The sequence below is a fragment of the Triplophysa dalaica genome, chromosome 20 (assembly GCF_015846415.1).
Source record: "Triplophysa dalaica isolate WHDGS20190420 chromosome 20, ASM1584641v1, whole genome shotgun sequence".
Lineage (NCBI taxonomy): Eukaryota > Metazoa > Chordata > Actinopteri > Cypriniformes > Nemacheilidae > Triplophysa > Triplophysa dalaica.
The window spans coordinates 9,333,832-9,360,676 of NC_079561.1; the positions used below are offsets into that span (position 1 = coordinate 9,333,832).

The following is a 26,845-nucleotide window of genomic DNA, read 5'->3' on the forward strand; positions in this document are numbered from 1 at the left end:
TGTTGGATATGACACTATAAAAAGTCTTCCAGACGAAGAGAAATCAGAGATCATAAACATATCTTTACTATCTCAATTAGTTTCCAGACTTAATAAGATTAAATGGAAAGTGAAGGGAAACGTTTCAGAAAATTAATGATATTGAAGATCTCAATTATTCTTGTTCAATTGACCAATTTATTTAAGCTGTATATTCAATGAAACACCTCTACACTCTTCATGAATTCTAACAATTGTCCCATTTGTTTCAGTTTTTATTTTTCAACAATTTTAGGAGACACCTCTGAGAATAAGTTGATACTTGAATGAAACACAACCTGAGCTATGAAGATGCAAGATTTGAGTGTAAACATTTTTCACAGCTTTTTGCTATAAAATTTGCTAAAGGACTATTTGCTCAATGCTGCTTTTTCATAAAAAATAACATAACAAGCATGATCCATTAGACAACAAATCAAAAACGACATAAAAGTGGTTCATGTAGCTTTTGAAATATATTCTCTTTGTTCTACGTAGCTTTGAGTGAACTTTAGACATTATTGTGGAAAAGGGCTTCGCATTTTACACAATCTGTTTTTACTGAAACATATTGCCATTTAAATGAGTAATGAAATGTATATTTCACTGTAAATCCTGAACCTTAATATAAAAGACAAAGATAAAAGAGCTGTGGAAAAATAGCAATTTCCATTGTGGACATGAATAATACTTAAACAGGTAATGTGAAACATGCTCAGGTCTCAGTTAGAACATTAAAGAATTGAAAGAGAGGTCCAGAGCTCCGCCATCATCCATAAATAACTGACTGCTCATATCCATCTTCATCTGGACTAATAAGGATGACGAGAGACAGTCTGATGAGCAGAGAAAGCGAGATGGAGACAGAGAGAGAGAGAGAGAGAGAGAGAGAGAGAGAGAGAGGGAGAGGGGGAGGGAATGAGGGCAAGGCTCAGATCCGCATCCATCACAGGATTTTTCGGCACTCCTGTTGGAGCAGTAGATGGAGTGGTTAGGGGAGGCTGAGCAGAGGGCAGTGTGTGACCTTTGACCCCGGAACCTCTTCAATATCAACATTATTAGCTTGCAACAAAATGTGTGTGCGTCTATACATACAGGTTTAGCCTGACTTGTGAGGAGCACATTTTCAACAATGAAAAAATGAGAGATCCTTCCTAATATAGCTTTAAGAATTGTCTATGCGTTTGTGTTTAAAGTGTTTCGCTGAGGCATGTCTGGGTTCCTCCTGCATTTGAACTCCAGAAACAGGGTGATTTACTCTCAGGCTAAAATCCCCCTCTCTGTACTTACACAATGAGGATTTATACACTGTCTATGAATATGATTCATCTCTCCCTCTCAGTCAGTCACACACATGCACGTAAACACACACACACACACACACACACACACACACACTTATGCGTGATCCTGGGCACATCGTGAGACTAATGATGGGAAATCAACAAACATAACACACAAGCATCAGTGAAAGCTCATAAGATTTGATTAGTGCTCAAGAATGTGGACGTCCATATCTCACTCAGCTCACCCTCGTTTGGCCCCATTGGCTGTCAGCACAGCCATTCATCCTCAGCCCAGCCAATAGACGCCGGTGCCAGTGCAGCCCTCAGCCAATCACAGCCCAGGATGCCTTGACAGTGAGAGAGATGCTCATGTGTGTTTATGGTCTCCTGCCTGTATGACAAAACACAGAACCCTTGAGAGAAAAATAAAGCAATTAGCCAATTACACCGCACAGACCTATTAGAAACCAAACATCACAGTGTTTTCCTAGCTTTTATATACAGCGATAAGACACGGGTTGACAGAGAGACTGTATCACGTCGCAAGCAGTGAGGGAAAAGTGATAGTTATGAGAAGAGCAGATTAGACTTGTTTGTAAGGAGTCTCTCTTTATTTGAGAGAAGACGAATGAATTGAACTCTCAGTAACTCTTGGACTCTTGGGACCAAGATGTGAAAAATTAAGTGAAAACTGGCTCTGGAGAATTGGTGTATCTGGATTATTAATCTAAAACCAATATAGAACACTGTTTATCTTGAGACAGACTGATCCCTTACATCAGTTCACAGAATGCCATTCAAATGCTTAAAACACACAAAATGTCTTAACAAAATGTGATTTTTTTCATAGACAGAAAGCTGATGATTGATGTTGTTCCTTGTTGGGTCTTGTGCGCTTCACTGGAAACAAGGAAACCTGAGCTTTAATAAAATATAGCAATAACATGGTCAACTACGTAAAGTGCTTATTCAGTATTATTAATGCAATATCGCTCGAGTAGAAGTGCGAGCAATATTGCATTTATATAACATTACGACAGCACAAGTGTGTTGATTTATCAGAAACAACACCAGAGTGTCTTTGAAACCCTCCTGTTTTTAATGGAAATGGGGAACTACTTTGTTCCACAACGAAATTCGAGCCCACCATAACAGTTGAACAAACCTACGTTACTAATTCCAAACTGTCACGTCTTTTTAATTAGCAGTGCTGATTCAGTGAAGTTATTAATGAGAAATAATGAGGCAGGACTGTCAGAGACAGTTAAAGGCAACTCACTGAGAATGCATTATTTTTCATTGCATTGTGGCACTTTCCATTGTTTTTTAATGTAAACATGCCAAAATGTGCTGTATAGACTGTATAAAGGTTATTCTTTAGTTTAATCAGTTCAACTTAGTTCAGTGGTGGTGTGATGCAAACGTTAAAGTAGTTTCTGTGATGATACTGGTGGAATATGGCATGGCTCTCAGCCAATAAGATTGGAAAACCAGAAAGAAATAATTGGTGTATCATGTTACAGACATATAAATAGAATTAATTCTCTATGGAAGCTGGAAAACAGCACTTTCAACCAAAATAATGATTGTTTTTTCTTGTATTCGGACAGATTTAACCAGAAAAAATGTAATGATTATATATAGTCAATATTGAACAATGTTGTATTTTTTTACATATAAAGAAATTCATGGAGAAAACTTGGAATATGTTGGTCTCAGGAAATTTGCATTGGGGTAACAAACGAAAATAAATAAAAATTGACATTTTCTTACAGTTATACTCCTTTGTCACAAACAGGTGCACACACACATGCACGCACAGAAGGCTCTCCCTCTCTCTTTCACTCTCTCTCTCTCTCTCTCTCTCTCTCCATCTCTCTCACAAACACACACACACAAATGTTTGTATTGCTATGCTAGTGGGGACATTACATAGACTTCCATTGATTTTATATCAGGCTTATGATATACTCCATCCCCTATTACTAAACCTAATAATCACACAAACATGTGCAAGACATTAGATTGAAAGAAAAATGGCATTTGGCCGAATTATGAGCCTTTTTATTTAGCGAGGACCAGTAAAACGACAAGTGGGCTCACAAGTAGTTCACTGTGGTACTGAGGACATTTGGCCCTCACAAATATAGCTAAACCAGTACACACACACACACACACACACACACACAGAGACACACAATAAATAATTAAATAAAAAAACTACTTTTACTTACCACTAAAAATGACGTGACATGAAACTACAAAACTACTTGTGCTTTTAAAACAACTTTACAGAACCACATGACAAAAATCACATGACAAGTGGACAAAAATAAGCATCTCATATGTTAAGAACAACGATCATAAAATTATAATTTTCAAACACAAATTTAAAGGGGCTTTTGATGTACCTGTCCAATCATGGATTGCAAGGCTGAACCACTCATGGTTCAGCCTCAGATAGCATGAAGATCATGCAATCATTATACTGTATGTTGTAAAAATTAGGCATTACGATAACATCGATCCCAAAGAGACTCATTTTGATTCATGTAAAATAAATATGACTTGGTCTATGCTTTGCACACTATACTCATAACAAGTTAACCAATCCTCTCACTACACTTTGTCGCGCCGTCCCTATTCATTTACGACCCTTAAATAATGCTCTTGAGGCGTTTATACAGAGCTCTCTCAGCACTTCCACAGGACTCTCAAAGACCTCTCACAACCAGTAACCATTGCTATAAATCTCACACACAATGAGCTCTTAAGCACAGGGGTGGTCCTCTCTCTTTTCTCTGTCCTCTCGTACACTCACTTCTGTGACCATCTCAAATGTTCACTCACTCCCCCTGAGATGTGTGCTTTTCAATTATAAATGAGGTGGTAAACAGGATGCGAAATTTAATTCAAGAAAGCATATCAAAAAAACATATGGTATTTTCAGAAACTTTAGTTGATTTTAATAAAATACCACTTAATGTGTTTGTTTATTTTATACAAAAAAAGAATCCAAAATTAGAAAGCAAAATTTTATTCTAATTGCTGAAGTTGGAGAATTTTAATTATAAAAAACTGTTTCATTTAAATTTTATTTTTAAAATAAAATTTAAAATATTTTTTTTTATAAAAGAATAAAATAATTTACATTTAATTAAGAATAATTATTTATACATTCAACGTTTGTTATTTTATCATTTTAATTATTTATAAAAAATAATATGATTTTAATAAATAAATTTAACTAAATAAATTATTTTATTTTGATATTGCATATCTTCTATTCCTTCCGATTTCAATTGATTAAATTTCACTTCATGTCATTCCTAATCACTTCAGCATCCTGTGGAATTGCCAATTCAAATTCAAATTCATAAAGCAAAAGGAATCCTGTTTTAAATTCTGAATGATGCCTAACCCAGCACTATAAAACCCCTACCTCATCCGTCCCAGAGTCTCCCTTGGCCCTCCAATGGTCTCCACGAGCCTCCGTCCAGGTTCCTGCACCAGAGGAGGAGTCGTGGTGAATTGTTGAGTTGTCCTCTTCTAAAACTCGCCATCCCAGAGAGCCTGATGTCCACTAAAGCCGTTTCAAAACTAATAAACAATTGTCAAGCGAGAGGTAAAGCAGAGAGCTGTACGGCCATTCTAAAAGCACATCAAAGGCTCCGCGCTAAGAGCCATGCAGACGAGAGATGTGGACGACCTCTCCAATGCGCACACGCACATACACAAATCACATATGCACCTCACAAATATCACACGCATACGTAGTAGACACATGGATGAAGGTATTTCAAAATTACGGACGGAATGGTGACATATAAATGGAGCCGGAGTCGCTATAAGTCACTAGATGGAGGGAATGACAAATAGTATGGTGCCGGATGATTCTGGTCACTGTAAACAGAAAGCCGGGGGTGAAAAATCTGACTCGTGGCCTGGAATGAACAGATGAGAAGGAAATTTGGAAAAGAGGATACGACAGGGCAGGATGAGATAGGGATGCAACGGGACAGGACGGTGCAAGACAGGATAAGATACTTAAAACTATCAGTATCAGTTTTTATCGTTGTAAAAGCGTCTTTACAAGGATGGCATCAATCGAAACACATTTCAAAACCTTACACTCATTGCTGACACAAATACGAATACACACACCCCATCCAGCCCGCTAACTTTGGCCCGATCCGGGTGCTGGTCAGCTGAGGAGCCAGGCTGGCTGAGCCCTGGAAAGAGGGAGCCAGATCTTATGTTTGTGTGTGTGTAGGGGGAGGAGATAAGTAAACTTCACAGCCCATGACATAAATCACATCAAGACATGACAGTAGGACACTGAGCAGGACCACTGATAAAACCAGCAGGAGGGAGGGCGAGAGACAGAGGGAAAGAATGGAGAGAAAGTAAGAGAGAAGACACAAGGGTCATGGTAATGGGCAAGGGGGGGCAGTGGGTACAGAGAATGGAAAAAGAAATATAAAGAAAATCTGAATGTGTTTGTGTAAGTGCGTGTGTGATGGAGAGAGAAAGAGGGAGTGAGGGAAGGATGGGAGAGTGTTTGTAGATTCCCAGTCCTCCCGAAGGTGTAGATTATCCAAAGAGCACCAGCTCATTTCCAGGTTCATGAATCCATTCCCCTGATTCAAACAGATGTCCAACTAAATCTTCACTGGCTGAGAGACGATGCCCACTTTAACCCCCATAACCCCCCAGATGTGTTATGATTCATATTGATCCAAGAAAACTTTCAAACAAACTTTACTCTTTTCTCCCATTTTTGCCACTTTGTAACTGAGACAGCAGGTGATGCATCATTTGATATACATGCTAAAAAGTATCTGTCATTACTGTTCGCACAAATCACAGACTGTTTATGGTTATCCGAGCCACAGTCGACGACAATTTAACAATGTGACTGGATTTTTGTCGTACTTATTAGCTGTTGGCTGAATCACGGTTGACCGTACATGAAGGAACTCTACATAAACTAACTGACATCTTTGCACCATAACCTAACCTCTGTGTTTATTCCAGAGGGCAATTCTGGAGAAAAACAAAACGTCTAACCGTGTACAGTGAGCGCTCACTGTTTGTGTATGGCAATGACACATCAATGGCAACTCATCTTTGTGTAGTTTGACATCTGTGGTATAATTTATGTGCTCATATTTGTGTAAAGAGTGAGCCATAATTTTAATATGTGTGAAAGTAAGGGGTAAACGGAAAGAGGGTGGTTTATGTGTTTTCAGGGCCGATTTTTAGTTTTGAAACTGGTTTAGTGAGCCTGTGATGGGATGACCACTTGCAAAAGCATTTTGAGATGCGTCTGGTGATTGTATAATACACTGTTTCTGAAAGGTTGCCATGTTCATGTACAGTATTAAACATGGTATTACCATGGTGCATTTTGGAAAAATCACAGCATTACAATGGCACCATACAACTGCGGAAAAATTAAGAAACTATTCCAAATGTTAATTTATTCAGGTGGGGGTTATTCCAGTCCAGTGTCTGTTAATTTTCAGCAAAATCAAACCTCAGGAGTGACATCAAGTCATCCAACAGCAATGTGAAAGACTGACAGCATGACAAGACACTTGAAAACTGTATTAAAAATCCAGGTTATCAAGTAAAAAAATCCCTATATTTACAAATGTTGTATTGCTTAAAAGATTCAAGATTCAAAGTAAATATAAACTTGTTTTCATTGCAGTATTTGAGGTCTGAAAAATACAGAGCGTCTTTCTGTTACTTTGACCGGTTTCGAACTGCAGTGTTCATTTTATGCAAATAAATCCAAAAAGAAACAATATTTTAATATGAAATTTGGGAGAAATATTGTTAGTTCACAGAATGAAAGAAAAAGATAATTTTATCTAAACAGAGATGATTCTCTGTATAAATAGTAAATTCAGATAACTGAAAATGGTCTTTAAAATGATCTCTTCATTTTTTCCAAATTTTATATAATTTTTTTTAGAGATGCATCAATATATCTTCCAATAATTGCATAAAAGCAAATATTCACATTTATGGCTATTGCCCATTATTATTCAATCAAAAGAGGACAGGAAAATGCGATTTATGTGTGATCTGTATACTATTGTAGGATAATTTTAGTATTTTATTTTATTTAGTACTAGTTTTTTATTTTATTTTAGATTTTATCTTATTTCACATTTTGTCGCCATCATATGTAAACATGCCAAAAATCAATATACTTATTTGTAGACATACAGTTTTCCTTTAGCTCAGTGGTAAGAGCATTGCGTTAACAACGCAAGGTTTTAGGTTCAACACCAGGGGATTAAACAAACCTATGTATAAATGTATAGGACAATGCAATGTAAGTCACTTAGGATTAAAGCGTCTGCCAAATGCGTAAATGAAAATGTAGACCCACCTTTATTTCACAACCTGGCATAATATGACATCGACAATGCTTTCCAACATGACAAAGTGTTTCATTACTATTTGACCGGATGCCAATACAGTTTTACATGCAGTTTCACCCACTAAACCTTGCTACATGTAACGCGCCCAGAAGCATTATACATAAAGGACCAATGTCATTGCTCAAGTGACTAACGCTACACACCCTCCAAAAAAAGAAGGAACACAGACGGTACGTTCACACAAGTACAGGTACACAGTCTCTCCTCTCTCTTATCAGTCATGGGACATTGCTTGTTTTGCGAGTAGGAAAAACTGAGCAGAGCACATTAAAGAAAATAGGAGCGGGTGTGTGCGAGCCAGTTTTCCTGGCCAGACTTTTCGTCTTGTCGCTGGAGATAGCAGCTGGAATCATGCTAAGCAAGTCTCCACTGTTTTCCTCCCACTGCTCTGTACTACTTATGTTTTTATAATACCTGACAGCATAATACTGCTGCACGTAATACATAGTCCCTGTCACACACACACACACATGTTGGGTTTCCATGTTTTCTGGGGACATTCCGTAGACGCAATGGTATTTATACTGTACAAACTGTATATCATATTCCCTACCAATATCCCACCCCTAAACCTTACTATCACACACAACTTTCTGCTCTTTTAGATTGTCAAAAAAGTTAATTCTGTGTGATTTATAAGCAACAAATGTTGTCCCCATACTGTAGGGTTTAACAGGTACACACACAAAGAAGCATAACAAATTGTTCACTATAAATTAGTAATTCCTGCGTTGGAGGTCAAGAACCTTAAAAGCCGAAGTTACCCATTGTATAGTAATATTTGGGCTTTAAAGATATAGTTCACCCCAAAATTAGAATTTCATCAATTACTTGCCCTCATGTCATTGCGAACCGGTATGACTTTCTTGTTCTACAGAACGTTAAATATTTTATGAATGTTGCTAACAGCACAACATGGTAACACTGTATGGACACAAAAAAACACAAACCTTTCTAAAAATATCTTCTTTTGTGTTCCACAGAGGAAAAATTCCCAAGGACATGAGATTGAATAATAAAAGTTTTTTTATGATGAACTTTCCCTTTAATCTCTTTTAAAGTACACATACCTAAGTATAAATGTATAGGTTAATGCAATGTAAGTCGCTTTGGATAAAAGCGTCTGCCAAATGCATAACTGTAAATGTAATGTAATGTAAAGTTTTAATATAACCAGAATAATGTACGGAAATGCCTTGTAAAATAACAGGACAAAAAGTTTGATAAAAAAACAACATTAAGACATTTCTAAACAGATGTCACGCAAATATTCACAGAATAAAAGGTGATATTTAGAACTTAGAAAAATTGATAATGAATTGAAGAAATTTTGTTTGAAAAATGGTTCATAACCATTCAGTTTTTATTTTGCAATAAATGACAAACATAATTTATCAATAATCTTTCTTTTCTATACTTCATCCACTATAAAAATAAATATATGACAGAAGAGAATCACACATGATTATGAGGTAATTCATTTGGATCAAATTCGCAAAATCAAACAAGTAAAATTCTGAACATGTTCGTCTAAACACATTGCCTGCATTCACATCACAGAGACACACAAAGCGACCCACAAAAGTCTAATTCAACCTGAAACAGACGGAAGCAGAAGAGAGAAAACTGAGAAAGATTTAACAGTGAGGAGGAGGAGGAGTGTGTGAATGCGTAATTTGGCCGTAGTGGAGCCCGGTCAGTGAAGTCTGCATGCTGTCAGTGTGAGTGCCTTATCTTCCCCAAACATTTACTTAACCCTTTGTCTTACAGGACCCAGCACAATGAGACACAGCTAGAGGAATCCCAGCGGGACTTCAGATGGACAGGCCTGTCACTGATACACACAGTCAAACTGACTGCAGCCTAATCTCCACACATTCAAATCACATTACAGCAATAACTCCAGCTCACCAGCCTCACGCTGTCTAAACCCAACTTTCCCAACTCTCATCCTCTCTCATTTCGTCTCCTTTCATCTCATCTCCTCTTCTTACTCAAGAACAGTAAAGGGCAGATGGTACCGCCTCATCCAATCTATACTAGCATCTGAAATATTTTCCACACAATAGTCTTTGAAAGTGCTCTTGTGTTGCGCTATGCAGCATTCGTTTATGTGCTCTGAGGTAACGGAGAGGAGAAGGTAACAGTGAAGTGTGCTGTAAATACCTCTCTGTTATCTGAGCGTGTGTTAAACTCCTGTTTCAGAAGAATGCTGCTGCCGGCCTTTGTCTCTGTGTCCACATCATCAGGCCAGGAGGCCATCAGAGAGGCGCTTATCAAACCCCTTACAGTGAGAGAGTGAGGGAGACCATTTTTTAGGCAGTGAAATATTTTTCTCCTTGCGGTGTGTCAAACGGAGTCACGACCCCTGACAGAGGTGTGCCAATTGAACAAAGCAAAATGTAATTTAATATGATTTCCATTCAAAGCACATTTAATGTGCTGTTGATAGAAAATGGCTTGCAAAAAGAATGAGTAAAGAGGAGCAAGAAATATTGCCGTTTATTTTATGCAAGTACATCAAATTGTGATTACAATTATCTTAGCTTGTAACTACAAACATCCCAGGAGGATTTAAAGAGATAGTTCACCCAGAAATGATGTAAATTTTCCAGCCATTTACTCATCCTCTTTTCCCTTCAAACATGTTTGACTTTCTTTTCTTCTGCAGATCACAAAAGTAGATATTTTGAAGAATGGCGGTAACCGAATAACGCACTGTCCCTTTAAAGACCACAGTAATCAATGTCTGTGATTAACTCAGAGAAAATGATGATTCAGAGAATTCAGAGAACTGCTGGAGCTTGAATATGTAGGAAAGAGAGTGATTTGGTGTCTGTGTGTTAGGGGTAAGGAGGGGGGCATAGTGTGAGACAGAAAGAGAGAATGTTGTATTAAAGTACTTCCAGTTCTCTTGACTCCCCCACATAATCAAACAAATCATGATTAAAAATATTTCAAGGTCTTGAGCCACTTCTATAAATCTAGAAGGCTCTCTTGAAAATGCAGTCGGCAGACAATCACACACGCACACACACTCTCAGACCGCTTCTTTTGGATTTCACCCACCAGAACGTATGTCTTTCTCTCTTCCTCTCTGGCTCTCTACGTCTTCCATATTCTTACAGTAAAACAAATAGACTGCATCTATCTGCAAAGTGCAGCGAAGGGTCTTCAACCAGGGTTATCCAAAGTGCATGTTCAGAAGCAAAGAGAAAAAGAGAGAGAGAACAACACAATGAGATGAGAGATTAACTGAACGTAGGAACATGAGACACAGACAGACCAAAAGAAAAAGGAATAGATAGACAGACAGGAAAATGAGGAAATCCTGCAAGGAGACGATGGAGTGGGGAGAGGGGGGAGATAATGAAGGAGAAGGCAAGAGAGAGAGAGAGAGAGAGAGAGAGAGAGAGAGAGAGAGAGAGAGAGAAAAGAATTCCACATGTGCAGCAGGCCCTTGTCTTTACGACGGCTATGATTATAATTTAGTGCTGCTGTTTCGGGGCTGACATCATCAGTGCACCACCAATCAGATGGCACAGAGTCTATAAATTAATGAGTGGGCTAGAGTTCAGCTGACCGGGGCAGGGTCAAAGTTCATTCCACTCACGAAGAAGTTTGTAATGGAATGTTACCAAGCAAAAATCAGCCTTGGCAGAAACAAAACTTCCATATATTTCACAATTACCCAAATATTGGGGATAGAGTGCAGAAGGGATAATAGATTTTTGTAGTTTTAAAGTCAGTGGGTTTCTTTGTAATGGTTTTTGGTCAAATGTCTGAAGTTTGTGGTTAAGAAAAGCTCTATATAGTTTTAAGTATTATTCTATGACATAAAACATACCAATGATGCCCCACTTCTGATTTTTAAAAGCATTTACGTGTCACTAACAAGCTACTAACAGACGTTGTCAAGGACATCATCAATCAAAACAAAATCTCAAAGATAATGCACCATGGGTACAAGCCTCAAAAGAGCATGGATCGAGATTCATCCATGCAGTAGTGACTTATCAGGGAACATGTGTTTAATAAAGTTTTAAAGAGCCGTCGAAAGCTGGTTGGTGGTGGTTTTGATGTCAGAGTCACACAAACGTACAAGCAAATTTTTTAGATTAAAGTTTTTTTGTTGCTGGAGGGAACCAGTGTGTTTTGTTCTGAAACACAGCATCCCTAAAGCACGCAGTCCACTCTTAAAAATAAATGTTTCACGATGCCATAGAAGAACCTTTTTCGTCTAAATGGTTCCATAAAGGTTCACAAAAGGTTCTTTGTGGCGAAAAAGGTTCTTCCGATTATAACAAGGATAGCAAGAGATGGTTCTTTAAAGAACAAAAATAAATAAATAAAAATAAAGGTGGTTAAAAGGTAATTCACAGCGACGCCGTAGAATAACCATTTTTGGTTCCACAAAGAACCATTCAGTCAAAGCCTAGTAGTTTACCTTCAAAATTAAAATTCTGTCATCATTTACATGCCCGCTTGTCATTTCAAACCTGTATGACTTTCTTTCTTCCGCAGAACACAAAAGAAGATATTTTGAAAAATGTTTGTAACATTTTTACAACACAGCACAGCCCCCCATTTACTTATATTGTAACCAATGCAAGTGAATGGGGGGCTGTAAACGGCATTCTTCAAAATATCTTCATTTGTGTTCTCCGGTAGGAAGAACGTCATACATCTTTGAAATGCAAAGACGGTGAGCAGAATTTTCATTTTGAAAGTGAACTACCCCTTTAAAGAATCATCTCCTCCTTTGTGGCGAAAAAGGTTCTTCAAATTATAACAAAGCACTCTTCAGACGTTAAAGGTTTTATATGGAACCATTGAGACAAAAATAGTTCTTCTAGGGAATTAATGCACTGTAAAAACCCAACTCAAAAAAAGTTCAAACAACTAATTTTGTTGTGTTGGTTGAGCAAAAGTCCATGAAAATATTTATAGAACTTCTTTTAATAGGTTAATTCATTGTAACCAAACATTTTCCTCATTAACATAAAAATATGACTTATGTGAAAAATGATTTGCAAGTTCACTCAAAAAGACCTCTGTAAATGTAAATTGAGTTACGCCAATGTACAATGCACAAACAATAAAGCAAGAGTTTAAAAGTTCCCAAGATGCACTGCACTGCAGCATGTTCAATTCGGTGTTACTTATTTGTTTTTCATTTAAAGATTACTGTTTTAGTTCTTGCTGGTTCTTAGGACTAAGATTTTTTTGTTGTGCTGGCTTAAAAATGTTTACAGTGTGTGAAGCACCCTTATTTTTAAGTGTGTCTCCTTAGTCATTGATTGCCCTAATAACTGTTATCTACACATGTATTATTGCTGCTAAAAATAAAGACTGGAATGCAATAGCTGTAGTTTATTCATATAAGTGCATACCCGGGGTGAATATACAATGAAATCAGCTGTTTTTAAGGCAACATTTAAAACCAAACTAAACTTGTTTTGTGAAATGTAATGCTTGAAAGGTGAGCTTATTTTTTTTTAAATAAAGTTACATTCCTATTCATTCTAGGAATATATAGAAGTGTGTGTGAGCATGCGTTTGAAACCAAAGGGCTTGTGATTATCTGACATGAATTGATTGACAGGCCGAAGGTGCTGTGTATGTAACTAGCTGTGCTGACTGCCGCTCCTCGCAGGAGGTCGACATAAAGAATAACACACAGCTCAGCGGTGTCGCTGAACCGCAGGGTGCTCTGGAGACGTGAGGGTGAGAGAAAGAGCCGCCCTGGTTCCATCACTCCACACTTCACCCAGAGTGAGAGACAGAAAGAAAGAGAGGGAGAGAGACAGATAGAGTGGCATGGGGGACAATAGGGTCATACTATAAGGTCACAGGGTGGCATAGGGTCTCAACTTACATCAATTAATTTACTAAACACATAAAAATCCAAATGATTGGCGAGTGGAAACGTGAAGATACACTTCAAATTCACAGACTTTTACTTAAGCGGTGACATGGTAAATCAAGACTTGCAAAAACATAATCATTCAACTAACCCGTGTAGAAGCCAAACACATTGGCTGCTAGATGAAAAAGTAAACTGTTTTTCGTCCATAATATCCGTTCCCACTGTTCCTCGTCCTCAGCGTCAATCTATCACCCCGGGCTCATGTCCTCTCCTCCCCATCCCTTCGCGCCTCTCCCTGATTCTGTCCATCTCACCAGAGCGGAGGAGAGCGGGCGGCTTGCTGGGGGCTGGGAAAACCTGGACTTGACCCCTGAGTTCTGGGCTCCACCGAGTCTCCTCACCAAGCCTCCCTGATGACAGATGAATAGACAACCACACACACACACACATAACGTATGCGTACACAAGGCTCACAAACACACACAATTCTGCAGCTCTGAAGATGTTCATAAATGTGCATTTTTTTATGTTTCTCTTACTGTCTTGCTGTAGGAGACACGTCTCTTTTGGCGTGTGGTGCAGAAGCTCAGCCAATACCTTTTTTTAGGGTTCAAAGTTGAAGTGGAGGTGATGCATATGAAGATCTGTAAAAAACTCAAAAAAAGATATATATAAAAAAGATGTCCATTACATTAAATATATTAAAGAATTTATTACCCATGCTTTTACTATAATATAGTGGCTATTTTTTTTATTTGAGGTAAAACCATACCTAGAAATACTATGCGTTACTTCCCCACTAACCATAATATTAAACATTAACGGTAATCAATATGGCAAAAAGCCATTGTTATTACACTATAATAACATATCTCCCAAGCGCTCTACTATGTTATTTACTATATTTATTTATTTATGTTATCTACAACGCCAGCATTCCGTGCAAGTACACAATAAATAGGACTTACGTGAGACAGATAGGTGATACCTGCTCAAAACGAGCTGCTGCCGATATTCGCACGCGCTGCGAAGTTGTTTAACGCGGCTTTTATTCAGCGTGGTCGTAAATTACATTCAGAGAGATGGAGGGGCCTGCATTGATTCTAGACATAGATCGAGATTTTCCCCTTTTTCCCGCACACCTACCCTTAAACTCTTTATTTTCCTTTCCGGCTCTTTTTCCAAAGCAAGGAAACAATCTCGCTCCCGGCCACGGAAGCCATCGCTCTCAAACGTCTCCGTTTCGTCGTTTACAATGCTATTTTCTTTCTTATGTCAAAATAAATGTCTTATTTTGACATGTTCTCCGTCGGTCTGATTATTTGTTGCCGTTTCTTTTTTAGAGAACTTAAAGAATGAATAATTCAGCTAAGTATAGTAATGGCTACCTCTAATTATAGGCTACCCATGCGGGTCCCGGCAGGAAAAACGCACACACAAACGCACATGCACAATTGTCTTCGATTCAAGACGAGGTCGTCGAAGTTAGTGAAACATTTACTCGTGCTTGTGGACATAAGTGCTAAATGGTCAGAGCATTGCAGAACAAGGGGATATGAATGGAAAAATGAACACAGATGTGTCCTTCACCATACAATTTGCGGGGGGAGTTTAGTTTATGTTTAAAAGAAATGCATCATCATGTTGCATGCAACATCACATTTTCTTAACTCAAAACAATTAATTTCTGAACTCATTGTAACTCATAATAACTCATAAATACTGTGGTTTTATGATTTTAAACATGTTAATGTGTAACTCACTGTTGACTGTGTTAGTGTAACACACAGTGGGTTTGTGATATATGTGTCTAATGAAGCAGAGTGTTGTACAGGTGTGTCTGCAAACACCGGCACAGAACACCTGCCCTACAATGTACGTGTGTGTGTGTTGCAGTACATGTAAGTCTGTTTGCTTGCATTTGCACTGGATTTGTCTTTTGCGTGTGCCATTCAGTGATAATTATGTGCAGAGATGCACTTTGTTTTATGGGGCTTTTGCTGTAACACAACCTTTGGCCCGTGCGCACCTTGACCTTTGGATAGGCAGGTTCACGCTCTTTGTTTTTGTTTTTGCGAGTGCACAAGGGGAGAAGAACACACATGCTTTAAATCACCATAATTTAGGACACATACAAAGGGACTGGACATTTAGTGTGATTCTTTGTCTTTAGTTTCTTTGTCTTGATGATTATTCATTGGAAAATTGAAAAATTGCTTCTTCAGAAATTGCAATGCACTTTTATGTTGCTTTATTTTAATTTTTTTGCACTACTAAAATTGAAATTGCATATTTTTTTCCCAACATACAGATCTATGTCGCTATTCTTCTACATTACAACTGCATAAAATAAAGCACACCAAAACTGACGATTGAAATTGACTAGACAGCACTTTATTATTATATCAAGTAAAAACGTAAATATTACTTTATTAAAAGGAATCTAAAATTTGGGATGATAAATACTAAATCATAAATCGTTAAACATCAAATTAACATGCCATTAAAAACGATGTTGCCTCGTGAAGAATAGATTCAGTTGACCTTTCTAAATTGCACCATTTGTCGCAGTTACTCTCTTCGTTCTAACCTCAGAATGTGAAAGGTGGGGGTCATATTCAAGAACAGAGTACTTAATTACAATATAATAGGAGACCTGTGGTGAACCCCCAAGAGCTACTAACACAAACACACTAGTGCCAGTAAGAGTGCGTCTTAAGAGAATGTGGGGCTGTTTTTTTAGTAGCAGGGGGTCAATAAGACAGTCAGCCGGTGTAGTACTGCGAAGAGAGAGAGATAGAGAGAGAGATTGAATATTTTAAGTCCTTTTTACAAAGGTCAATAAATTTCTCATCATTAAATATGTCACACAAATCAGCATTGTCCTATTCGGATTTGTATCGAAGTAACTCACAAGTGCAAGAGACTTTTAATTGTAGCGTGTTATCTTGGCTAAACAGAGGCTGTGCATATATGCATTATTATGTCTGTGCCTCTTTGAGACTTGGAAAGATTTAACACTTCACAAATGCAGTTGCTTACATAGGGCAACTCGGAGGTCATTTCACTGATAGTGTGTTCTGAAAGCCAGTGGCCTTGTGTTCTCTAAGAACTGCAGACTGGCAGAGATGTTGACACAGCCAAAAAGTAAGAAAGGAGAATAAGGTTGCTTTAATTATCTCATTCGTTTCTATGATCCTGCATAACGTTTCTCAACTTGAGCATATTTGAATGAGGACATTTACCTGCATATTCCTTAAAGCAAGACTCATTATTCTTGTTGCAGTATTGTCAGTTCTTTTCTCCAGCTGTAGTCTGTCAGACTCCCCCACGCTTGGCTTGCTCTCTAGCCGGGGCCTAATAGTGGGGTTATATAAGAACACACCACAGTTTACTACAGCGTACAAGCACTGGCAGCATTTCATTATCTGATTACTTCTGAGGAAATCCCCGACATGATCTGGCCTGAAAACGCGCACACACCAAACTCACACGCACAAAGTAAATAAAAAATGAATGCACTGCTTCGTGTTCAAGAAAGGCATCCTTAGTCTTTGTTTGTATGCGACACTTAAAGTCCTGAAATATGTTCTTGCATCCCTTGAAATAATCTACAGTTGTAATTGTAATCATGTAACAGTAACATAGTAGCAAAATGAATATTATCTTGCATACAGTAGTTCTGGGTGTGTGTGCGTACACGTGGATTCTCATTCTGGTAGGACTGGGTTTGGCTGAGCGGTTGTAATAAGGAGTTTGTGATAAAGCCTGAGTTTATCTACCGTGTTTGGTCTTTCTCCTCCCTGTGAATCCTAGAATTCCTCAGCTGGGGTTCTGGCTGTTTCAGCAGTATATCTTAAGTGGTTACAGCTACAAATGCAAGGTAAAACTTACTAACACACATGTCTGCAAAGTCACACAACAACAACCCTTCAGCTGTCTCTCAGAAAGATAAATTGCAAGCTCCATCATTACTCCATCATGGTCAGAACTTTTGCACTGCAATATCCTGTTTTGCGTGAATGAAGGAGGGTGATGACCTTGGGAAAAATGCATTTTTGTCTTAAAACTCAAACGGAAAATAGGGAAAGGGGTAAAAATATTCATCATGAGTGACAGGATTACAAAAAAATTAAACTAGGCAACATAATAACAAAAACACTATAATAATAATTGTGTCGCTTTTAAATAGATACCCTGAGGAAGAGATGCACTGTGTAAAAGCATCATTTTAAAAATAATCATTTTCTTTACTTTTAATATTGTTTCACGATATAAAACATGATTGTACATTACAGCCAAAGTGAATGAAATACTGCTGGTAAAGCATTACCTGTGAGGCTGAGGTTATGAACTTCATGTTTCTTGAACAGGCATCCATCACCTGGGCGACAAAAACTATGACACAACAGATAACAAGCTAATTTGGCCAATAGCAATAAAGGTGGATGGCGGTGCCTCTCTGTCGCCATGGGGCTGTAAAGCGGGTGGGCTGCCTGCTGACGCGCCCGCCCAGAGCCAACATGTGCAAGCCCAACCCAAAACCTCAGCACCATAAAGCCAAGCTGGAGTGTAACCTTTGATCGCCAACAGCGTTCGGAGAGAGGTACGCACAGACACCGAGAGTCATTCATTCAACACTCAGCTACACCTTCGAAGATACAGGTTACAAAAAACAATTACATAATGCCATAAACATCAAAGCATTCATAAAAACTTCATATGGCCTAAATGGTCTCGCATTGTAAAGTCAGGGCATTACAAATGTTTTTTAAAAATAAAGAAGTTGGGCAGAAAGATTTAAGCTTTTTGTTTAAATTGTGTGAAGAACAATCACACAAAATATTGTCAGAGCACATGAAGAAAATACATATATTTTTTTAATGATTCAAATGTAGTGACTTCTGAGCTATTTGTGGATGCAAATAATCAGAAAATGCAGAATGCAAACCAGCCCATCCAATTATAAGAGAAAATGTGTGACCTGCATAGCAAATTATGATAGATGTAAGATATGTTTGGAAATAATACAAAATATATTTTTGTTTTGTCTAAAAGAAATCTGTCTTTTGTTTTTTTGTTTTGTTTTTTGTTTATCAATGTGTGACATTTCTTTAAATATTACTGTCTAATACGTACAATTTTTAGTTTTTTAATACAAATGTTATAGTAAATTGTATATCCACAAACAAGTTCGGAGACAATACAATTTTTAGGCAATTTTATATGCAATAAAACAAAGATATAATTCCAATATATATCAACAAAATACAGCAAATAAATTTAGGTTAACATATTCTGACAAAACAAAACACAAAATTTTCAACAATTAAAATAAACGTATCCCTTTTCAAAAATTGCTGAAAAGTGAGGGGTCATTGCACTTCAGATCATTGCATGAATAGAAAACAGCATTAACATTGTCTGGAATCAGCAAAGACAACAAGGAAACTTTTAAAACCTCATCCAGGGAAAGTATGTGATCCAAAGTCATAATGACCATAAAGACAAAAATTCCCTGAAGGATAAGGAAGATTATGGGAGACACTTGTGCCTCAACCATTCTTATCTTAGCATAAATAATGTATCTTAAAAGTGAATCATTAACATCTAAGCCATGAAACATGTTCAAAAGCCATAAAAACATGTTTTTTTGTCCTTCCAAACGGCGCTTATAGAACTTGAAATCTGCTTGCTGGGTCTTTGCTTCTCGGCCACCGTGTTTCGGCGAAACAACATGAACTGGCCGTGATGTCACATATGCCTTGATAAAAGAACGGGGCGAAGTAGCACAAATACAGTCGATCTCTTGCATTCCTAAGCTCTGTCCGTCTATATGTAGAGTTGAGTTCAATTAGGTAGATCTTGTTAAAAGTCTTTTCTCCCACGCACAGTGGAGGTCTCATGTCTCAGATCACATCATGCTTGAGACAGAGTGCACCAGGAGTTCTGTGGGGTGATTGATGTAGGTGTGTACGTGTAGTCCTCGTATTTGATGTCCACGTGCCCTGCGCTGGCGCTGTCTAGCTGTGTTGATGCCTTAAAATATAAAAACCAGAGACATTTGTTATTATCATCCCTAAATCAAGAATATCACCAAATGCATTGCATTTCATGTTGTAATGTTTACAGTATTAATACGTGCTACATTTTATTAAGTCAAAGGCCAGATTTAAGCCATCTAAAAAATCTTTTTAGCTATATAAAAGAAAAAACACTTAGACAACATGAAGATTGCTTTGTTTACTAATGACACACTATTTTCCAATTTTGAACTATGATTTATTCGCTAATAATTACGCTTTTAGGATAGGGTGAGCCGTTCTTCTAAGCACCAGGAAGGCGCTGATTGGTTGATAAGCTCGTCCACCAATCATATCGCGGGTTCAGAAGTGTATACCTGTGTGATTGAGACAACTGTTTGACCAGCATATGGAGAAGCTGCGATGTTGGGTTCACTTTTTATTGTAGAGGCGTTCTCTGACACAGGCAAGGAAGGGGGAGATCTAGCACCAGACACTATCGACCCTAAAGACAATGAGAATATTAGTTGACAAATTGGGATTGACTGCTAAAATTGAATACACTCATTGCAAATAAATAATAGTGTGAGACATTTGTTCATATTTTTGTTGGTGCCTCGAGTCTACTGAAAGAAGAGAAAATGATGTCACTGTTCTCTTTCACTCCCCTCCCCTCCTCTTTCCTCTCTCACTCACCCCATATTTCTCTCCACACATTCTCTGACTCGCCCACTCCCACACTTTCATAAAATCACTCATCTCCACTTTCTTACAGAAATATTTTTTTTAAGATCGGTTTTAAAATTCTTTTCTCCACTCTTACCTGAGGATGCCTTTGTCTTGGGCATCTTTGGTTTGCGTTTCCTTGTTTGAATGCTTTCTTTCTTCATTGCTAATGGCCTTGCTACCTAAATCCAAGACAAAGCAGACAGCAAAGTTACACTTGGGGCAGTTGTTTTAGAGAAGTTAGATATTCAATTTGATTAACAATTTATTTGTGATAAAAAATGAATGATGCTGATTGAAGTAAGATAAGGGCATATCATTTGTAAAATAAGTAATAACAAGTAATGCCTACAATGTGCCGATCTTTGTTTTTTGAATATACAGAATAAATTCTGATAAAACATAGATATGACCTGTGATTATGCAAACTAGCACATTTATACACATTTACACATACACACAAAAATCCTCAGGATGAGATATGCACCGAATCACGCACTCACCCCGTGCAGTTTCATGTACAGGCCGCAGGCATTGCAGACAGGCTCGCCCTCTGCGTTTCTCCTCCACAACGTGGTGGTACTGGTATGACAGTTGGTGCAACACAGACCTGCTCGCCGAGACGTGCTCTGCTGCATAGACAAACAAAAAGAGAGAGAAATATGGAGAGGTGATTCATCTGGCACTCTTAACGCTGTCATAATCATTAATCTGAGTGACAAAACTGTTGACTGTACGGGTGTAAATGGAGCCAAAGGCACGGTTATGAGAGAGGGAATGAGAGAAACGGAGACATTCAATATACTAAACGTGAGGAAAGGTGGGGATTGCAGCCCCTGACCTGCTAGAAAAGAGCCTGGGAAGATAAGATGGAAAGGAGGTCTATGCTAAAACGATGGGAAGGTTTTTCCATGATGAGGGTGCGTGTTGGGAATGGAGGTCCACTACGGTGGTGATATTTTTGTCTCTTTTGATATTTATTTGTGTATGGAAATGTTTTACTTATTTGAATAAATGTGACACGCTTAAAAACATAATAAACTGTATATTATTTTAGGCTTGAGTGAATGAACTATGACTACGGAAAAAGGTAGGCCTCTGCAACCCAGTCATTGTTTTATGAATTTAGAGAGGGATTTTACAACAAAGGCGTCATAAATAATCTACTAGAGTAAGAGTGAAACTTCTCAGCCCAAACTCACAGTTTGGCGTTGTTTTGAGTTTTGATCTGCTTGCGCTAAAAACAGACGAACCCAAGGACAAGGTCAACCAAGACACAAATGAAAACAGAGAGGTAGAGAAGAGCGAGAGAGCAAGAGTTTGTGTATGTGAGAGAGAAAAAGAGAGAGACTATGTGTGACAGAGATAACTAATGCCTGGGAAACAAGACAGCAGTGAAGGCTTTATGCAGTTTCTGCCTTGCAATGACCTTCAGTATTAGCCCTGAGATCATACCTACCTCTTACAAGAACAAAGTATAAATATTATAAAATATAAAAGAATTTGATTGAAAACTGATTAATGTATTAAAAATCCCTAATTGAGTTTGCAGCAGATAAATAATATGTTTTGGGCTATGTATATATAAATTATTAAGGCCTATGCAAATTTACGGATTCAGCTGGTTATATTTTTTCTTTTTGTGTCTTTTAAAAAGTGTCATCAGAATGACGATAAAGCTCACTTGAGCTTTCTCATTTTCTTGTGATCTTTTCTAACTTGAATCAAACTTGAGCATTAAAAGTGAGCTTTTAAGCTTTTTTTCAACAAAACAAACAGTGTTCAAGTAATTATCCTAACAAGTACTTGTTAGATTAAACATTATTATTATGATTTACTCTAAAAATCACTGAAAATGAGCCAAAGATGTTATTTAACATGACCGAGTGAAATCCACAAGATTTTGCACCTATTAGACACATTTTAATGGTCAAGTCAGGTAGAAAATAATAAAGATCAACTGCAGGTTTCACTGTTTGAAAAGCCACTTGAAAGCCATCACCTAAAGCATTTAAAAATAATTTCAATTGATTAACAAAAGGGCAATTACCAGACGTTTCTGGGGTTTGATGAGAGGTCGATTGATCCCGTTAATCTTGTGATATAGGCCGCACGCATTGCACAGGTAATGGCCCGTACCGTCTCTCCTCCACAGCGGGGTTGAGATAGAGCCGCAGTTAACACACTCCCGCCCTTCACACGGCAGATCCTCCAGCATGTCTGAAAGCACAGACAAATATATTACTTTCATTTCATTTTCCTGGGGTTCAAGGTGATTTATGACAGCACAATGCATCAAATAAAATAAAACAAAAAATGCTCCTTACAATGAAACCAACGCCTGCAAGAATGAACGTAAGGTACAAATTAAGAGCGAGCCGTGTCATTTAATATTTTAAGGTTAGGGTTAGGCTTTTCAGGATTTTCAGTTCAGCTTGAACCTGAAGAAAATCAATTTAGCAACTCAAGAATAACTCAAATGTTTTTCTGACCCTCTAACTGAATCAAAAATTATAACAGGTAAACGCGTTTGCAAGTTTTGATCATATTATAGTTTAATGCATAAAGACTAAGGCCTTGATTTCACCGGGCATCATCGGTACGGAATGTGACACAACTCTAGACAGATTGAAGAATGAATTGATGCGAGCATATTCAGGGTCACTGGGGTGTCTATAGGGCGACTGGCGAAGCACGAGGGCCTTAGGCGCGCGGAATGTCAATGGGTCTCTTATCAGTGTTAAAGATCCAGGGGTCATCAATTAATCACGATTCTGACATGCGACGGCCTCCAACAATTCACTTAAAATACGCCGTGAGTGTTATTAATTTGATCATGATGTTGCCCGTTTATTAAGACTCAAATGGTCGTGTTTCTCTGATGCATGCACTGCAAATGCGGGTTTATTATGACATAAAAATTCGCAGATGCGCAATATCAAAGTACTTTATAGATGCCTGAACAAACAAAAGTAGAAAGGTCCACATTTTCTTGAACGAGATCTGACGACTGGTATAGTAAAAACTAAAGCCCCTCAAAGAGGCACTAAATGTGTATCAGACAGTAATGGTCTGTTTAGAAAAGTTTGATCAAGGTGACAGTTCTCACAATTATGGGGTGTGCCTAGAACCCTTTCATCAATCCACATGTGCACAGACAATAGTTGGGAATTCAATTAACATTTAAATTAAAGTGAATTAAGAGCATTCCCCATTAAAGGATGTGTATTAGTAGAATAAGATCAGCTGTTTTTGTTTTGTTACGTTTTGCTAAGTTGCTGAAGCGTGTATAGACTCGCACAAACTGACTGGTGCCTTTTAACAACGATACGTGTCTTACATAAACACCAAGGCACCATTTAATAACCCTCACACCCCTGCTATAAATTGTGAGATCACAGCATCAAACGAAACCCCCTCCATTCCAACCATTTTTGCCTGTTGACTTGAAAGATGAATTTTAAACTATTGCCAAACTAACGACTCAAATGAAATATAGTACTTTAAACTTTAAACATTACATAACTTACAGTCTATATGAATCAACTCAAATTCAAACTAAAGGTTTTTGTCTTTACAAAATAAATAATTTGATATATGTGCTACATATTGAATATACAAATATTTATCAATTTAATACAATTTTCCAATGTTTGTATTTCCTCAGATAGCAAAGATAATGTATTTAATTAAAAAAAACTATTTTTAAACTATATAAGTATTTTGAACAATTATTCGACATTAAATATATGATATTTGCTATCAGGGTTACCGAACCGCACACTTATGTGCCACCAAAGAACGTCCGCATTAATAATTAATTCTATAAATAATCATAAATTAAAATTGTATTTATTTATTTTATTAGTATCCTAAAATGTGAGATAAACAGGTTCATCAATGCTTACCTAAACTAGACCTCCTTCCAGTTAGAGTTCCATGCCGTCCCTGAAGACCGATCATGCCGCCATCGAATGGCCCTGGCGTCCATGAGGATGCCATCTCTGGGCTCATGTAGGCCGCGTACGGGCTGGAGTAGGAGCCACCCACAGAACGCACCAGGGCACTTCCATACTGATCTACCCGACCACCATTACTCAGTACTAACGGATTCTGGTACGATGCATCTCTACCCGTGCTGCTGCTCACCGGCGGGCTGTGCGAATAGGAGAAACCGGGAGGAGGGTGAGGGCTACCGGGGTTAAAAGTGCCGTTTTCCGTGCCAGTCTGTGGCCAGGCATGGTGATTGGCAAGCCCGTGGGATTGATGGGTGGACTCACACGTCTGTAGGTAGGGCAAGGTCTGCAGCATGCCAGGTACGCGGGTGGTGGGCACATAAACAGGTGAGCTGGCGGACGGATGGATGTAGTTCCCGGAGTCGTGTGCGTAGGGGGACGGGTTGGAAGATAAAGCCAGACTCGAATACATGCTGTATCCAACGACTACGCTTTCCTCTTAGATCTAAAAAAAATAAAAAAATAACCTAATAACAAAAAACCCAGTGTTTGAGCTGCTTGGAGCAAAAGTCTCGATAACGTCCAAAATTTCCAATCCAAAGTATTCTTGAGCAGCGGCCGCAAAAAAAGGTAACGCACTCCTGATGACAGACGAAAAAATAAATCTGATTAATAAACAGACAGACAAATATATTTATTAACTGTTAGGTTTATATCATACTATATCATAATAAAATCAGTACTTTCGATGCTATTTCAGCAAAAATCCATAGCTCTAAATACAGTTATTTCATACAATTGATTTAACTGACGTAGTTTGAATAAAAAACAATAGAAAGAATACTCGAAATAACAGTCGAGGCTTTTTAAACGCACATTTTTGTAATTTAAAGCGCAAAGAGTAGCCACAGTCATTTTCAGACAAATTGCTAAAACTGCCAAGATCTTCGGATTGTAAGTGAAAAGACTAAAATGACATTAATGACGTTTCGTATCTTTGCCTGGAGATATAAATTATTATCAGCAGCAGTCTGAGATATCTTTCAACCATAACTATTAAATCATAGCTGTGACGATCAAATCAAGCAACACAACAGATAGCCGCACTGTAATCTCCGTAACATCAATATTTTATCATCGAAAACACAGATCACATAAAAACGTTGATAGCTGTAAGCAAGGGGCTTATACATTTTCATCCAAGAGCTCTCGTTGTATTATCTCACCAGATAAGGACGGTAAGCGATAAAGTCTGGAACCCTCTTTTCCAAGCGAGCTGTTTGAATATCGCTGCTGATGGTCCCTCTCTTCTTTCTTCCTGATTTTATCCCAACGAACTCAATCTGCTAGTATTCAAACTTCCACACTTCTGTGTAAAACGCAAAAAGTTGCAGTTGTCCTCTCTGCGTTGCGACTTGTCACCGTGCCTTGTCTGTATCAGAAGATAGCTGCTGCGCCAGATAATGCCTAATATAACTGTTCTCTGATTTGTTCTCTACTTTAGTGCGAGTTATTTGTAAGAGCAGGACCACGTGACGCGCTCCAAAGGTAGGACCCATGGAGGAGGAGAAGAATGAGAGGGATAAGCTACGTCGTGTGTGTGTGTGTGTGTTGCGGAGGAGGGGGTGTGCTTCAACCTGTAAGATCTATATTTGCTGAGTGCGCTGTATTTTAAATGATTGTTTTTGGTCAATAAAAGGTAACTTTTAAGAGACACTTTAACGATTTGGAAAATCTCTGTGACCAGGGCAAATATTTAGGAGAAATGTATATAGACAATTGAGAAAGCCTGTACATGTTTAAGTAGCTGTAAAACGTAAGGATCCCCGTATATAAAACCAGTGCATTAACGTCAGAAGCCAACGTCATATATGTCCGTCTATTCCATCTATACCGTCTACATTGGATGTGTTCAGCAGTAGTGGCTTTATTTGGGATTGTACTTTCTTGAAAAATATAAATGTTGCAGTAAAATATTCTCGGGTCTGTGCTAGAATGTAAAGCAAAATTTTATGGCCCGATAAATCTGGATGTGTTCTCTATAAAAGCTGACGAGAGATAAGAGATACGAGCGACAGCTTAGTATGATGATACAACAATAATCACACTCATTATACTCAGTTGGAAATATTGTTATCTTAGCGGTATTGTTTGAGTTATCACCCCTCCCTTTTTTCGGATCAAAATTTATGTTAACTTTATAAACATGTAAATAAATCGATTATCGTTAGGACGCAATAAATAAAAAAACGTAATAATGGCAAAAATTAATTGTAGGGGAATAGGTAGCATCATATGAATTTTCATTTTGCCTAATCATGGGATTAAATGAGAACTTTAACGAAATATTTCTCTACACGACGCAAGGATCTTAAATATACTTTTTACCCTTCTGATCATTAAGGGTAAATAGTTCTAGCTCAAATTTATTTTCAGTCCGATTCTCTTATTTTTCAGAAAGGTGGTCGCCAATCCGTCTCCTCGACAGGCCGCCGATAATGAGATTAAT

The 26,845-nt window shown here is 38.0% G+C and overlaps 1 protein-coding gene and 2 long non-coding RNA genes across 3 annotated transcripts; all 3 read right to left on the reverse strand.

Moving 5' to 3' along the window:
- Positions 1–242: 242 nt before the first annotated feature.
- Positions 243–5,160, reverse strand: LOC130409619 (uncharacterized). Its single transcript, XR_008904870.1, has 3 exons — positions 4,747–5,160; positions 1,550–1,695; positions 243–985 (listed from the first exon to the last, which is right to left on the reverse strand). It is a non-coding gene; the product is annotated as an uncharacterized LOC130409619 (long non-coding RNA).
- A 7,842-nt stretch (positions 5,161–13,002) lies between these two features.
- Positions 13,003–14,847, reverse strand: LOC130409722 (uncharacterized). Its single transcript, XR_008904890.1, has 3 exons — positions 14,600–14,847; positions 14,171–14,275; positions 13,003–14,041 (listed from the first exon to the last, which is right to left on the reverse strand). It is a non-coding gene; the product is annotated as an uncharacterized LOC130409722 (long non-coding RNA).
- Positions 14,848–18,837: 3,990 nt separating this feature from the next.
- gata5 (GATA binding protein 5) lies at positions 18,838–25,841 on the reverse strand. The gene is made up of 7 exons (XM_056734005.1): positions 25,563–25,841; positions 24,289–24,977; positions 22,431–22,600; positions 20,884–21,012; positions 20,478–20,562; positions 20,032–20,159; positions 18,838–19,670 (listed from the first exon to the last, which is right to left on the reverse strand). Exons 2-7 carry the CDS (start codon positions 24,806–24,808, stop codon positions 19,551–19,553), a joined length of 1,152 nt encoding a protein of 383 aa, XP_056589983.1. The 5' UTR covers positions 24,809–24,977; positions 25,563–25,841; the 3' UTR covers positions 18,838–19,550.
- Positions 25,842–26,845: the final 1,004 nt, after the last annotated feature.